Here is a 17,125-nt window from a genome sequence, read left to right as displayed (position 1 = left end):
TAACTTCAGTGGTAGGGAAGCTTCTAGAAACAAATGCAAATTAATTAAGGAAAACCAGCATGGATTTGTTAAGCGCAAATTATGTTTAACTAACTTGCTTGAGTTTTTTTGATGAGCTAACAGAGAGAGTTGATGAGGGAAATGCTGTTGTTGTGGTGTGCACGGACTTCCAAAAGGTATTTGATAAAGTGCCACATAACAGACTTGTGAGCAAAATTAGAGCTCATGGAATAAAGGGACAGTAGCAATGTAGACACAAAATTGGCTGAGTGACAGGAAACCGAAATAGTGGCTAATGGATGTTTGGACATTTTTTGGATTGGAGAAAACTCTCCAGAGTAGAGTTCCCTGGAGGTCAGCGTTAGGACCCACATTCTTCTTGTTATATATAAATGACCTAGACCTTGGTGTATAGGGCACAATTTCAAAATTTGCAGATGATACAAAACTTGGAAGCATAATAAACTGTGAGGAGGATAGTATAGAACTTCAAAAGGACATAGACAGGTTGGTGGAATGGGGGACAAATGCCAGATGAAATTTAATGCAGTTTGATAGGAAGAATGTGAGAGACAATATAAAGATACAATTCTAAATGGGCTGCAGGTGCAGAGGGACCTGTGTGTATTGTGTATAAATCATTGAAGGTGGCAGGACAGATTGAGAGAGTTGTTAATAAAGCATGTGGAATCCTAGGCTTTATTAATAGGGGCATTAAGTATAAATGCAAGAAAGTTACAGTAATCCAGTTTAAAACATGAGCCCAGCTCAACTGGAATATTGCATCCAGTTCTGGGCACCACACTTTAGTAAAGATGTGAAGGCATTAGAGAGAGTACAGAAAAGATTCACGAGAGTGGTTACAGGGATGAAGAAATAAATTTAGAGAACTTCAGTTATGAAGATAGGTTGGAGAAGTTAGGACTGTTTTTTTGGAGAATAGTATGTTAAGAAGAGATTTGATAGAGGTATTCAAAATAATGAGGGGCCTGGACAGAGTAGATGGGGAAAAACTGATCCCAGAACCAGGGGGCACAGGCTTAAGGCAACTGACGAAAGAAGCAATGACCATGTGAGGAAACCTTTTTCACGCAGCGAGCAGTTAGGATGTGGAATGCACTGCCTGAGATTGTAGTGGAGGCAAGGTCAATTGAAGCATTCAAGAGGAAATTGGATTATTATCTGAAAAGGAAGAATATGCAAGGCTATGAGGAGAAAGTGAGGGAATAGCACTAGGTGAGTATGTCGGTTCTGTTAGTATCCTTGTAAACCTTTCTTTCACTTTGTCAGTTATTCTATGTCATTTTTAGAGAATGGAGAACAGAAATGTGCACGCTACTCCCAAGTGCAGCCTGATCTGGGTCTTAGACAAGTTTAACATAACTTTGCTACTTTAGAATTCTGTGTCCCTAGAAATAAATCTCTGTGCTTTGTTAGAATTTTTAATTTCTTTGCTGAGCTGTGATACTGCTTTTAATCAGCAAAAGGAAAGCTTATTCAGTCCACTGGGTCTTTTGTCACCAATATCCGTTTCAGTGTCAGAATGACCTTCTTAGAGTTGTACCGTATGCATCTGCCTAACACTCCATGGTGATTAGTGCCACGCATAGTTCTGTTGAAGGGTCACGAGGACTCGAAACATCAACTCTTTTCTTCTCCGCCGATGCTGCCAGACCTGCTGAGTTTTTCCAGGTAATTCTGTTTTTGTTCAAGATGACAAGAGTTGGACAATTACCAATTAGGTGAAGGGTCAAGGCCCATGATATCACTAAAGTTGAAAAAAAGCAGGAAAATAGTCAAGGGACATCAAGTCAATTTTGAATTTTAAAATACAATATTATAGGAGGAAGTAGAGTTATCTAAATAAATTTTAAATAATTTTAAAGAAGATTAAATTCCAGCATCGTAAAGAAATATTAAGAGGTTAATAAACTGTTCTTTAGAATATTTAAAGTCTAGCCACTCAACCAGATCTGGGGCCACCCGTCCCTTTCTTCAAAATAAATAGCAGCTAATATGTATTATTTTTGTTGTTTGTCCCTAGTCTTCACCAACAATACCCCCACCCCCCCACCCTGTTCCCTTTGTCTCTACTTGGTGCAGAGATTCAGCACTCTCACCTACGAGTCAGTAAGTTGTGAGTTCAAGTACTTCTCCAAAGACTTGAGCACAAATTCTAGCTCTATGCTCAATTACAGTACTAAGGGAGTTGCCATATTTTAGATGAAATATGAAACCAAAGCCCTGTCTGCCCTCTCAAGTGGATGAAAAAGATCCCATGACATTATTTGAAGAAGAGCAGAAGAGTTCCCCTGGTGTCCTGGCCAAACTTTATTCCTCAACCAAAATTACTTTTACATATAAAAAGTCACTTGCAACGTTAACTCTGTTTTTCTCTCATAGATGCTGTTAGGTCTGCTGAGTTTTTCCAGCATTTTCTGTTTTTGTTACTTTAACATATATTGTCCAGTCATTATCATATTTGCTTTTTGTGGGATCTTGTTGTGCCCAGACTCTTTGCTGTTATGTACAATAAAGCAGTGATTATGCTTTAAAAGCCTTTCATTGGCTGTAAAGCATTTTGGAATGTTCCGAGCTAGTGAAAGGTAAATGCTTGTCTTTCTATATTTACTATTGAGGGGTAAAGCTGTCTCTCACAAATTGCCAAGAGATACTCATGGCCACCATGAAACCCTTCCTAGGTTTCTCATCTTCTGCAAGGAAATGACAGAACATCTAGCTGGAGCCAACCTTTGCTCAATGCATCTGAGAATTTGAGTGCAAATCTGGAGTTTATCTAATGCCCCTTACTCTGTGATTCTGTAGTGTCTGTAATACTTTCAGGTACATAGGCCAGAAATTTTTGCTCGGTGGGTGGGCGCATGCCCGGTCCACTCGGGTGTGAAATGATGCACCTTGCCGTTGGCTGAGCATGCCGAAGTCAACGCGCAGTTGCACGATAGTTCGGTCAGTGGGTGCGTGCCAGAGCCAGCAGTTCGCCTGCTGACAATTAAAAGACCTGGTAAGGCCATTAAGTTATCAATTAATGTAAATTTTCACTGCCCGTCCAACCGAACGGTTGGCGGGCAGGCAAGAAGGCCGAAAAGGCCTTTGCGTTTTTTTGAAAAGCTCATCCACAGGTGGGACAAGGCTTCCAAAAGCAAATAAACACAAAATACAAACTTTAATTTTTCATTACTAACATGTCTCTGCTCATGTGACAGAGTCACATGAGGGGGCATGTTTCATTATCTTTTTTTTATATCCCTTCATCTCCCTGAGGCTGGTCCGCGTCTCAGGGAGATTATGCAGCGCTCACTCATGCGCATGCGTGAAGTTCATGCTCGGACAGCTTGCAATCCTTTGCTCTCTGCTCAGCGCTGCTGCTTGCGTTTCATGCCAGCATGAAATTGCAGTGCGATGCCGATCGTGGGCGACGGTTGGCTTTCCGACTGCCCCGCCCACCCCCGCTGAGCCCGCCCGCCAAAGGCAAAATCTGCCCATAGTGTTCTCCATTGCCTCATCACACAAATGGTGTGATTCATAAGGCCATTGATGGATGCAACATCAATGTTATTAGGTAATTTTCCCCCAAAGAACACTTACTCCCCAACTAATACACGATTAAAATATGACTGAAAACATCAACACTCAATTCAGCTGCTAACAGCCGGCAAACATTTACCCAGGAAGTGAGGTTTGTTTTAACAGTACTGCCAATTACACCTTTTCAGCATGAATCAGAAAAGTAAACAAAATAGATTTAGTATCTGGCTCATGTTAAGGAACTAGGGCTACTGTAGCTTTGAGTATAATAGAGGATTACAACATGCCTTTCACTTCCGCAACTTGAAATGAACACAGCCCCAGAGCTGGGATGAAAGCATCCTCTGTCATTGACTGTAAAGGCCTTTTATGAAGTGAAATTGGACAGTCTCCATGCAGTTCCTAGCTGACGCTGTTCATGAACGCAGAGTTTACTTGCTACAAAGAGGTCATAAGAAAGATTGGTGAGGGCAATGGAAATGCCACACTGGTGTAGTGGGAAAGAAACTGAAGTCCATTCAGGAGAAATCTTACTCTTGATGCCTTTAAGGGAGAGATAGTTAAGTTCATGACGGAGGAAGGGATAGACAGTTAGACCAATAGGGTTAGATGAAATGGAAAGAAAGAATAAAAGCAAAAAACTGCGGATGCTGGAAATCCAAAACAAAAACAAAAATACCTGGAAAAACTCAGCAGTTCTGTTGAAGAGTCATATGGACTCGAAACGTTAACTGTATTCCTCTCCTCAGATGCTGCCAGACCTGTTGAGTTTTTCCGGGTATTTTTGTTTTTGTTTTGGAAAGGGAGAATACTTGTGTCAAGCATAAACCCTGGCACAAAGCTGGTGTGCCTGTTTCTGTGCTATATGTTCAATGTAACAATGATGTGCGCTCCAAATAATATTGGGAAAGTGCTTTATGGGGCAGGTTCAGCCTTCCTACACTTAACAAACAAAATTGGAGACTGCCTGAGGTTGATGGGATCTCTGTTACATTATTGAAATAGCTCCAAGATTAACACAAAATTCTCCCTCCTAGGACCTCCAAAAATGTTATCTTTAGGTTGGAACTGAACTGTCAAGAATGAGTTGATTTAAATTTTATGAGTTCTTTTGTTTTGGCATGCCCCAGTATATTCTGAACTTTCAGTCAATGCTTTTAAAAACTGGACAAACAGACTAATAAAATGACCACTGCAAATGACCTTTGGCATTTGATCTTCAGACAGCCCTAAGTCTCAAGTGACTATCTAATCAAATACAGATATTCACAGCCATCCAGGCAATTCACATACAATTCCAAACAAGGATAATTTTACCATCAATCAGGATTAATATTTTGGTAAGAAAATGATGAAGTTACATAGTTCTTGGAAACTGAGAATTTAAATGCAGTAAAGGAGCAAAGTCATACAGGCCTACAGCACAGAAAAAGGCCCTTCGGCCCATCGAGTTTGCACCAGCCAAACAAGTACCTATTCTAATCCCGTTTTTCAGCACTAGGCCCATAAGCCTTGTATGCCATGGCATCGCAAGTGCACATCCAAATACTCCTTAAATGTTATGGCAGTGAGTTTCAGATTCCCACTATCCTCTGGGTGAAAAAATTCTTCCTCATATCCTCTCTAAAGCTCCTGCCCCTTACCTTAAATCTATGCCCCTGGTTATTGACCCCTCCACCAAGGAGTAAATCTCCTTCGACCCTATCTATGCTCCTCATAATTTTATACACCTCAATCTCCTCTGCTGCAGGGAAAATAAACCCATGACACTAGGAGATTCTAAGGAACAAAGGGACCTTGGCGTGTGTGTCTATAGATCTCTGAAGGCGGTGGGACGTGTTAGTGGAGTGGTGAAAAAGGCATATGGGACACTTGCCTTTATTAATCGAGGCATAGATTGCAAAGTAGGGAGGTCATGTTGGAGTTGTATAGAATCTTGGTGAGGCCACAGCTGGAGTACTGTGTGTAGTTCTAGTCGCCACATTATGGGAAGGATGTGATCGCACTGGAGGGGGTGCAGAGGACATTCACCAGGCTGCTGCCTGGGATGAAACATTTAAGTTATGAAGAGAGGTTGAAAAGACTTGGGTTGTTTTCGTTGGAGCAGAGAAGACTGAGGAGCGACCTGATCGTGGTGTACAAGATTATGAGGGGCATGGACAGGATGGATAGGGAGCAGCTGTTCCCTTTGTTTGAAGGGTCAGTCACAAGGGGACATAAGATCAAGGTGAGGGGCAGGAGGTTTAGGGGGGATGCGAGGAAGAACTTTTTTACCCAGAGGGTGGTGACGGTCTGGAATATGCTGCCTGGGTCGGTGGTGGAGGTGGGTTGCCTCACATTCTTTTAAAAGTACCTGGATGAGCACTTGGCACGTCATAACATTCAAGGCTATGGGCCAAGTGCTGGTAAATGGGATTAGGTAGGTAGGTCAGGTGTTTCTCACGTGTCATTGCAGACTCGATGGACCGAAGGGCCTTTTCTGCACTGTGTGATTCTGTGATTCTTTGATTCAGTCCATCCAATCTCTCCTCATAATTAAAACTCTCCAGCCCCGGCAACATCCTGGTAAATCTCCTCTGTACTCTCTCTAGTGCAAGAACATCCTTCCTATAATGCAGATTCCAGAACCTCACACAATATTCTAGCTGTGGCATAACCAGCGTTTTATACAGTTCCAGCATAACCTCTCTGCTCTTGTATTCTATGCCTCTGCTAATAAAGGCAAGTATCCCGTATGCCTTCTTAACCACCTTATCTACCTATCCTGCTACCTTCAGGGACCGGTGGACATGTACACCAAGGTCCCTCTGATCCTCGGTACTTCCCAGTGTTCTACCATTCATTGTGTATTCCCGTGCCATGTTTGTCCTGGCTAAGTGCATCACCTCACACTTATGCAGATTATGTTCCATTTGCCACTGATCAGCCCATCTGACCAGCCCGTCTATATCCTCCTGTAATCTAAGGCTATCCTCTTCACTATTTGCCACCCCACCAATTTTTGTGTCATCCACGAACTTACTGATTAACCCTCCTACATTCAAGTCTAAATCATTTATATATTCCACAAACAGCAAGGGACCCAACACCAATCCCTGTGGGACCCCACTGGACACTAGGCATCCTGTCACAAAAACACCCCTCAACCATTACCCTCTGCTTCCTGCCACTCAGCTAATTCTGGATCCAATTTGCCAAATTGCCTTGGATCCCATGAGCTCTTACCTTTGTTATCAGTCCCCCATGCGGGACCTTATCAAAAGCCTTGTGGAAGTCCAAGTAGACTACATCAAATGCATTGTCCTCATCTACACACCTGGTCACCTCTTCTAAAAATTCAATCAAATTGGTCAGACATGACTGCCCTTAACAAAACTATGCTGACTGTCCTTGATTAATCCCTGCCTCTCCAAGTGTAGATTAATTCTGTCCCTCAGAATTGCTTCCCCACCACTGAGGTTAGACTGATGGCCTGTAGTTCCCTGGTTTATCCCTTCCTCCCTTCCTGAATAATGGTACCACATTGGCTGTCCTCCAGTCCTCTGGCACCTCTCCTGTGGCCAGAGAGGTATTGAAAATTATTGCCAGCACCCCTGCTATCTCCTCCCTTGCCTCACTCAACAGCCTGGGATACATTTCACCTGGGCCTGGAGATTTATCTACTTTTAAGCCTGCCATATCACTGAGAACCTCCTCCCTTTCTGTGCTAATTTCTTTAATTATATCACAGTCCTTCTGCCTGATTTCCATACCTACGTCATCCCTCTCACTTGTGAACACCGACACAAAGTATTCATTTAGAATCCTACCTATGTCTTCCGGCTCCACACACAAATTCTCACTATGGTCCTTAATGTGCCCTACTCTTTCCCTAGTTATCCTCTTACTCTTCATGTACTTGTAAAATAACTTTGGATTTTCCTTTATTTTACCTGCCAATGTTTTCCATGCCCCCTTCTGGCACTCCTAATTTCCTTTTTAAGTACCCCCTACACATTCTATGATCACCTAGGGCTTTCGCTGTTTTGAACCCTCGGTACCTGCCATAAGCCTCCCTTTTTCTCTTTATCCAATCCTATATATCTCTCGACATCCAGGGTTCCCTGGATTTGTTGGTCCCGCCCTTTATCTTTACTGGAATATGTTGGCCGTGTACTCTCCCTATTTTCTTCTTGAATGAGTCCCACTGCTGTGACGCAGATTTACCTAAAAGTAGTTGCTCCCAATCCGCTCTGGCTAAATCATATCTGATATTATTAAAATCGGCCTTCCCCCATTTTAGAACTCTGACTTCTGGCGCATCCTTGTCCTTTTCCATAACAGGAATCACTATCTGCAAAATGCTCCCCCACTGATACCTCTACCACTTGCCCGGCCTCATTCCCTAAAATTAAGTCCAGGACTTCTCTTGCAGGACCTTCTATGTACTGGCTTAAAAAGCTCTCCTGGATGCATTTTAAGAATTCTGCTCCCTCTAAACCTATCACACTATGACTAACCCAGTTAATGTTAGGGAGTTAGGTGTCAGTGTCAGTGCAGACTCGATGGGCCGAAGGGCCCCTTCTGCACTGTGTGATTCTGTGAATGTTGGGGAAGTTGAAATCCCCCACTCTTACTACCCTATTATTTTTACACTCCTCTGAAATTTCTACATATCTACATATCAGCTCTTCTATTTCTCTCTGACTGTTTGGGGGGCCCATGGTACACACCCAGCAATGAGATTGCTTCGTTTTTGTTTTTCAGTTCCACCCATGTGGAATCATTTGAGGATCCTTCTAAGATGTCATCCCTCCTTACTGCTGTAATTGATTCCTTACTGCTGTAATTGATTCCTTGATCAATATTGTGATACCCCCTCCTCTTTTACTTCTTTCCCAGTCTCGCCTGATGACCCCATATCCTGGAATATTGAGCTGCCAATCCTGCCCCTTTCTCAGCCATGTCTCTGTGACAGCAATGACATCATACTTCCATGTGTTAATTTGTGACCTCAATTCATCTGCCTTATTTGTCAGACCCCTTGCATTAAAATAAATACCATCCAACCTTGCCAAACTCCCTTGTGTATAATTTCGATGCCTTCCAGATTCACTTGCTCTCTCTTCTAATTTTGGCTGTGCATCTCCCCCTGCTGAACCACCTCTTAGGATCCCATCCTCCTGCCAAGTTAGTTTAAACCCTCCCCAACAGCACTAGCAAGCCTCCCCGCAAGGACGTTTGTCCCATTCCGGTTCAGGTGCAATCCATCCGCCTTGTACAGGTCCCACCACCCCCAGAAATGGTTCCAATGTTCCAGAAATCTAAAGCCCTCCCTCCTGCACCATCTCTCCAGCCACGCATTCATCTGGACTGACCTCCTATTTCTATACTCACTAGCGCATGGCACAGGAAGTAATCCAGAAATTACTACCATTGAGGTCGTTTTTTAATCTGTTTCCTAGCTCCCTAAATTCTGCTTGCAGGATCTCATCCATCTTTCTACCTATGTCGTTGGTACCAATATGTACCACGCTCTCTGTTTGTTTGCCCTCCCCTTTTAGAATGCCCTGCAGCCGCTCAGTGACATCCTTGACCCTGGCACCAGGGAGGCAACATACCATCCTGGAGTCACGCCTATGACTGCAGAAATGCCTGCCTGTTCCCCTTACTATTGAGTCTCCTACCACTATTGCTCTTCTCCTCTTCACCCCCCCCCCACCTCCCCCGGCCCCATGCAGCTGAGCAACTCACATTGCCATAAGCGTGGCTGCACTCCCCAGAGGAACCGTCACTCTCACCATTTTCCAAAACAGAAAAACAGTTCTTGAGCGAGATGCACCCTGGGGGTTTCCTGACTACCTGCCTGACACCTTTCTTCTGACTGATGGTCACCCATTCTCTCTCTGTCTGCACTTTTGTAAGCTGTGGGGTGACCGCGTCTAAAAACGTGCTATCCATGAAACTCTCAGCCTCGCAGATGCACCTCAGTGCCTCCAGCTGCCACTCAAGCACTGAAACTCAGAGCTCAAGTAACTGCAGCTGGTGGCACTTCCTGCACACGTCGTCAGTCAGAGCGCAAGGAGCATTTAGGATTTCCCACATGTTGCAGGTGGTGCATAACACAGGACAGAGCTGTCTTGCCATGCCACTAGTTGAAAGAAAAACCCCTTTAAGTTAAATACAGTAAAAAAAGTTAAATTATTTATATACTTCAGATAAAAACTAGAACCCTTACCTTTCCTTAGTTTAATCTATTTTAAACTAGAGAAAAACTGGAGAAAAAAGATCTGAGAGAATAAATTCATAAATCACTAAAAATAGCTTGTAAGTTCATAGGGCCATAATTGAAATCAAGCCCCTGAGTTTATTTTGAAAAGTAGAGAAGATACATTAAACTTATATCAAACATTGCTTAGACTACAACATTGTTGGTTCTATTGAAGGGTCATGAGGACTCGAAACGTCAACTCTTTTCTTCTCCGTCGATGCTGCCAGACCTGCTGAGTTTTTCCAGGTAATTCTGTTCTTGTATTGCTTAGACTACACCTGGAGTGCTGGATATGGCTCCAGTCACCATCTTAAAAAAAGGATATGAAGGCATTGGAGACAGTGCAAAAAATATACCAGAAATGCAGGGCTATATCTATCAGATAAAGATGAACAGGCTGAATCACTACTTTTTCTTGAAAAGAGAAGCTTGTTGGCTGAGTGTTTAAAATTAATGAAAGTTTTTATAGTGTAAATACAGGACACAGAGGGGGAACTGTAACAATACTGACCTGCTGGGCTTTGTGGGGGTGGAGGTGCCAGTAGAGCTTGGGTACTTGAGAGCTGGGACTGTCTCACGTGTTGTGAATTTTAACTTCACAGGATTCTTCTTCTTAGGTAGTCCCTCGTATTTGAGGATGACTTGCTTCCACTCCGGTTCTGGGATGGCTGGTGAGTCCAATGCCTAATCTGCAGATTCTGTTAATTATGGGGTAGCTAATGTTTGAAAGGTTAGGTGGATGAGTTACTTGGAGGTTTATGCTGTCTCTCAAATGCCTCAACTCCACCTGTGTTCTTGCAAAGTCTCTCGATATTTTCAGTACCTTTCTGAATGAAGCTTCTCCATTTTAGTAAGTCAAAAGCCAGAGACTCCCATGAGTTGATGGGGATGTTTTACCTCTACAGGGTATGTGTGACTACAATGCAGGTCTTCAGCACAACAACTGGTGTGCTGTGGGGACCTGTAGGTTTTGGATTGTCCAGTGCACTCAGCCATTTTTCATAACATGGAATTAATTGAATTGACTTAAGACTGAAGTATGTGAAATTGGGAATTCAGGAGGAGGCAGAGAAAGATCATTGACTTGGAATTTCTTATAGATATTCCGAACAATTCAGCCTAAACTTCTGATTGCACTGCCATCATTGAGAATTGTGATGTTCGTGGAGTTTCCTCCTCTATTAGTTGTTTAATTGTCACCACCATTCATAACTGGACACGGAAAGACTTCAGAGCTTTGACCTGATCCTTGAAGAAAAGGCTGAGAGGAGATTTGGTAGAGGTAAAATCATGAGGAGTCCGGGCGTAATAGAGAGACGGAAACTGTTTCCATTAGTGGAAAGATCAAGAATGAGAAGGCACAGATTTAAGTAATTAGCAAAAGAAACAATGGCAATGTGTGGAAAAACATTTTCACGCAGCGAGTGGTTAGGATCTGGAATGTACTGCCTGTGGAGTCAGGTTCAATCGAGGCAATCAAAATGAAATTGGATTATTATCTGAAAAGGAAGAATGTGCAGGGTTACAGGGCGAAGGGGGGTCGGGTGGAGAATGGCACTAGCTGAATTGTTCATTTGGAGAACTGGTGCAGACATGATGGGACGAATGGCCTCCTATGGTGTAACAATTCTGTGATCAGTTGGTTGTGGAATTGCTTAGCTCTGTCTATAGCATGCTGCTTCTGCTGTTTAACACGCATGTAGCTCTGTAGTGTATCTTCACCAATTTGACAGCTCATGTTCAGATATTTCTGCCCACAGCGCCGCAGAGATACCCAGTTTTGAGCTGCTAGATTTGTTCTGAATCTATTCCATTTACCACAGTACTAGTGCCACACATGATGGAACATATTCACAGTATGATGATGGGACTCGGTCTCCACAGGAACTGTGGGGTGGTCACTTCTGTCATTGACAGATGTGTCTGAGACAGTTAGATTGGTGAAGACATGGTCAAATAGATTAGCCCCTCAGGTTGGTTCTCTCATCACCTGCCACAAGCCTGATCTGGTGGTTATATTGTTCAGGGCTAAGCCAGCCCTATCAGTCTCCCACTTAGAGTACATTCTGTATCCTTGCTACCTTCAGTGCTGCTTCCAAGTGGTGTTAAACATGGTGGAGTTTGGATTCATCAGTTGAGGGAGGGCTGCAATAACAAAAGATAGCCAAAGCAAATGTTTTGCCACTGGTACACATCACTGAAATTAAATTGAGCAGATTTAATCTTTTTGAGTACCGAATGTATTTTGAAACTTGCGCAATTGTTAATTGTTTCAAATGATTTTTCTTTCATTTCATGAGGCTTCATGGTTTGCAATCAATGTTGAGGACTACCAGGGCCACTCCCCTCAGAGTATATACCATACTGTCCCCACTTTGGAGGGTCTGTCCTTTTGGTGGAACAGGGCAGAGTCAGGACTAATGATGCAAGTCTGCAGGACATTATCTGATGAGTCACCACATCCCCCTTCTGCCTCCGACAGTCCCATTCCCCATGCTCTTGCAATTGGTCATCTGACACTGTTTTGCTGCACTGCATAGAAAATGAACTAAGTGGATGATTCTCGACTGTCAACCAGCTTTTTCTTTCCCATCTGTCCTAGAGCATACGCAACTCTAGTTCTGAGTCCTGAGCACTTATGGCCATTTTATAGCTATAAATGATCCCAGATATTGGCAAATCATTGACCACAGAATGTTCGCCCATTTAGATTGCCTGATTCTATTTCATATACAGCCACCAGAAAGAAGAGATTTTTATCCCATCACTAAGGGATGAATTTTAACTTAACACAAGTGTCCAAATTTTCTACACTCCATACCCCCAATGCTTAGGTACTCATTCATACATGTTTTGCATAGCTTATGCAAATCATAGAAATATGATTTCTTTTGCAAGAGTAAAATCTGAAGAAAACCAACTACACAAAGTAAACAACTAAATATCGTTATTCAAAATCTCTAATAGATAAATGCACTGATCAACCAGATTTTGTAAATATTAAGATTATGCAACAATACATTCTGTCATTCTTCAGCCATTAGAGTTTCCATTCAGTGTGAGCAAAGCCATGCAAGATCAATCCCTTCATCATAAAATGATTTTAAAATTAACTTATCAATCCTTACTGATACAATGCCAAGCATGATTTCCTTATACTGTTTCTAAAACATCTTTGGCAAAGCATGGTTTCTGTACTCCGAAAGTGTCTTGATTTCAATATAAGAAACATTATTTGGCTTGTACAACACAAAGGAATTACATCATTTAAAAGGAGCTGCATATTACATAATTTCACACAGAATTACATAAATTGGGACACTGCCATCAACAATCTGTTAAATATAGGCTGTCTTGGTCCTGTTGCCATGGTTCAGAGGTAACACTTTCACCCGAGTCAGAGATCGTGGGTTAAAATTCCACTTCAGAGAGTTGAACACAATATCCAGGCTGATGTTCCATTGCAGTATTGAGGGTGTATTGCACTGCTAGAGGTGCCATATTTATTATGAGAACTGGAACTGAGGCTCCATCTGCCCTCTCAAGTAGACTTACAAGAAGCCATAGCAGTATTTCTAAGAAGAGCATGGTTAGGGTTTACTCTTACCCTAAACTGGTATCCCAGAAAAATTTATTCCTCAGTCAAGAACTAAGAACAGATTTTCCAGTCATTTGTCTCAGTGCTTTTTGTGGGACCATGTGTAGAAATTGGCTGGCATGTTTCCTACATTAAAGTACAGTCACGTTGTATTGACGGAAAAACACTTTGGGACATCCTGAGGCTGTGAAAGGCACTAAGTAAATATAAGTCTTTCTAATTGCATCCATTGGTTGCTCTGTGCAGCTCCACTCCATTACCTAGGAATCTATGTGCCTCCTCAGTGAGCAGCTAGGCTGGGGATCAACCCATCACCACTTTAAACAGAAAATACAATTAATTTCTCTTGGAACATGCAAATTACATAAAAGGTTTAATTAAGAAGACAAAATGCTACTCAGATAAACTAATTAACTCGTCACAATGATCATAAATGGAAAAAGCATGCAAAAAGTGAGATAAAAAGCAACCCGATTTTCAGATTAATGTATAGTTGTGTGCCACTGTTTCCAATAAATGATATTCTTCCATCAACTGCAGGATAAACCCGTTGCATTTGTTTGATGTAGTCTGAAACAACTGAATAATCAGTGTCACCTACAGAAGCAAAAAAATCCTTATTAAAATAACATTAATATAAATACTAGCAGAGACCTGTAAAACATTTATGGTGAAATTAGTATCTTTATTGCAACTGTACTTCTTTAAATCCCCATCTTGTGTCATTCCATCCTTCCCATGACATCAATCTCAGGCCATATCCATCCCATTGCTTTCATCTCTCTCATATCATCCCCATTACAAACCCCTACCTCACCCTTTCTTCCTATGCAATCCCACCCCCGTCTCATATCTCCCATGCCTCAAACCCCTCCAATGCTGCCTCCCCCAATACTGTTTTCCCCAATTCCTACCCCCCCCCCCCGCCCCCCCGACCATGCATGCTATTCCCCTCTGTGCTATTTCCTGCCCCCTCCCTTCCATCATCCTCCCTCCAGCCACGGGAACTTTGTTGTTGGCTTTCCATACCTGCCACTTTTTTTTCCTCCACCAATTTCCCTCCCAACCCACTGCTATCACCACCAACCATTGGAAGCCAATGTTCATCAAATGCTTCAGTTGTCCTTATGGTCCATGTGCTTTGCCCACCAAATCAACCCATTAGCCAATTAGAAAAGTGTGGTCAGACAAAAACTGCAAATTATTATTATAGATTGGTAATAAATGGCTGGTGATTTGAACACCAATTGAAAATGTGCGTGTACCAGTGTTGTGTTTCAGGTTTTTGTTCTTCAACATGGTGAACCCATCTCCACCTCCAGCAATATAAGAGTTGACAGCTATTTTGTAAACTTTGGAGTCTTTGAGCGGTTCATAGTGTGGCACACGGCAGTCTGAGCAGAGAACATCCAGTCTGGCCACTCTGCGACCTGGCCTTTTACTCAGGTCGAACTCCACGTGGACACCTAAGAAAATGAATCACGTCAGTCTTGGCAGCAAGGAGAGAATTAACATTACAAACAATCACGTTTGGGATACTGTGTGCCCCTGAACCCGTTCACTTTAACTCCCTCCCACCTGGACTCCTCCTTTCCCTCTGAACCCTTCCCCTCCCATTCACTTCTGATAAATGATATTCTTCTACTGACTTCAGGATGATGACACTTCATTCCTCTGTGATATGCATGTCATAGGATCTCAGTTTACATATTTTAAGTGGCTTCCCACCTAAAATGTCAGGCTCTCTGACCATTCTTTTCAGGACCCTAAGCAAGATATCAACAATGAAGTGCCACCATTTCCAGGCCACAATCTCCTTATTCCCGCCGGGTTGAAACACTTAACATCAGACTTAATGGATGAAGTTTGACTGCTGTTGATGTGCTGGCAAGGGGAACTGAGGAACTGTTTGGATACCTGTGCAGTCAGTTGGTGCCCAATGAGAGCCTTTGCTGGCTCTTGTAGTCTGCTTTCTCCTCCCCTCTCACTCTCATTGCAAGCTTAAGAGAATACTAGATATTTCATCTAAAGAGTATGGGGAGATCAGAGAGGTAACAATAGGGCAGAACTTCTCAGAAAGTACTCCAGGTATGGTCTAATCTGGGCTTTATGTATCTGAGGCATGACTTCAATTCCCTTGTATTCTAGGCCTCTAAGTAAAAGAGCCAACATTCCATTGGCCTTTTCGATTACTGTTTGGACCTGTTCATGATATTTTAATGATCGATGTATCTGAACCCACCCCCTCCCCGACTCAGTGTTTTTTGCCTTGGGATGTTCAACATGTTGACCTCTCCCTCAACTGTAAATACCGAGACAAAGTAATTATACAGCATGTCCTCCATTTCCTTATTTTCACTGACAATATCACCATTATCAGCTTTTAAGGACTCCACCTTGCTCCTGATGTCTTGCTTTTTCTGAATATAATTGTAAACTTTTTATCTGTTGAATTTAATGCTGCTTGCCAGTCTCTTTTCATATTCCCTTTTTGTAGCTCTTGCTATCTTTTAGTCACTCTCTGATGTTCATTGTATCTTTCTTATTCGCCAGGATCTGTGCTAGTTCTTGCATTTTTCTGCCTTTTCTTTTAATTTTATGTTGTTTCTTATTTCTTCAGTTGCTATGTCTCCTTTTTTTTGACAAGTAGAGCTCATGCCCCTTGGGGGTGTAAAGTGATTCTATAAAATGTCAAGTTCTTTTTTGAACAATCCCCAATCATTAAAAGATTTGCCCAGTTTAATGTGGACAGTCTCTGTCTGAACACATTAAAGTCAGCCTTACCTAAATCTAGAATCTTAGTGGCTGTTTTGCATTTCTCCCTTTCAAATACTGTCAAGACAATCTTCGTATGATCACACTTAGATAAATGCTTACTCATTGTAAGGCTGCTAACCAACATTCCCTCTAATCTTTTTCAGTGTACATAGGCCATTAAATTTTTTGTGCTAAACATATCTGCATAACTTACAGGGAACATTGCAGTTATCAAATCTGCCCATTAACTATTAATAAATCCAATATTGCATGCTCCCTTGCTGGTTCTATATTGTTGCAGAAAACTATCTGGACACACTCAAGAAATTCATTATCTTTCTGACATGTGCTAGTTTGTTTATTCCAGTCTCTATGGGAGTCAAATATCCCCCATTAAAACCATTCTGCCTTTGCTACATGTTTTCACAATCTCTGTATTTGTACAATATACCATTTCACGGTGGTTATCAGGCAACATATACACAATTCCCAGTACAGCTTTAGATCCTTTTCTATTTCTTAATTCTACCCATAAAGTCTCCATTGGCTGCTTACCTCTTCATCATCACTGAAGTGATTTCATCCTTAATTATGAAGGCTACTCTTTCCTGTAGACATTATAACCTGACTGTTCTAACTTAACTTGCAGCCAACTCTCAGCAATGATTATCATGTCATACCCTCCAAGTTGAATGAAGAATTTGTGGTTGCTATTCATTCAATTTGTTCTCTATTACGCTATCCATTTGTATAAAGAGCATTGATCTGCATCACACCCTAACCTGTGCTTCTGCTATAAAGTTTTACCCCCATGGGCAGAATTTTCTCGTCAGCGCATGGGTGTGGGCCCTGCTCGCCGATACATAAAATGACGCGCGGTGACGTTGGGCATGTGTCCCGATGCCTCTGTGCTTCATTCTGATCTTTTGTTCCATGGGCATGCACCGGGTCGGCTGTGCATCCGCCGAACTGTC

The 17,125-nt window shown here is 42.3% G+C and overlaps 1 protein-coding gene across 1 annotated transcript in view; it reads right to left on the bottom strand.

Annotated features, from left to right (window-relative positions):
- Window positions 1–13,727: 13,727 nt before the first annotated feature.
- Window positions 13,728–17,125, bottom strand: part of nt5e (5'-nucleotidase, ecto (CD73)) — a 137,206-nt gene continuing 133,808 nt past the window's right edge. The window contains exons 9-10 of the mRNA XM_041206867.1: window positions 14,660–14,860; window positions 13,728–13,991 (exon numbers count right to left, since the gene is read on the bottom strand). Coding sequence (XP_041062801.1) covers window positions 13,822–13,991; window positions 14,660–14,860 — 371 coding nt within the window. The 3' untranslated portion in view covers window positions 13,728–13,821. The remainder of the gene's footprint in view (window positions 13,992–14,659; window positions 14,861–17,125) is intronic.

This window comes from Carcharodon carcharias, chromosome 2 (assembly GCF_017639515.1).
Source record: "Carcharodon carcharias isolate sCarCar2 chromosome 2, sCarCar2.pri, whole genome shotgun sequence".
NCBI lineage: Eukaryota > Metazoa > Chordata > Chondrichthyes > Lamniformes > Lamnidae > Carcharodon > Carcharodon carcharias.
The sequence above is the reverse complement of the archived record's forward strand: the minus strand, read 5'-3'. Positions and strand labels throughout refer to the sequence as shown.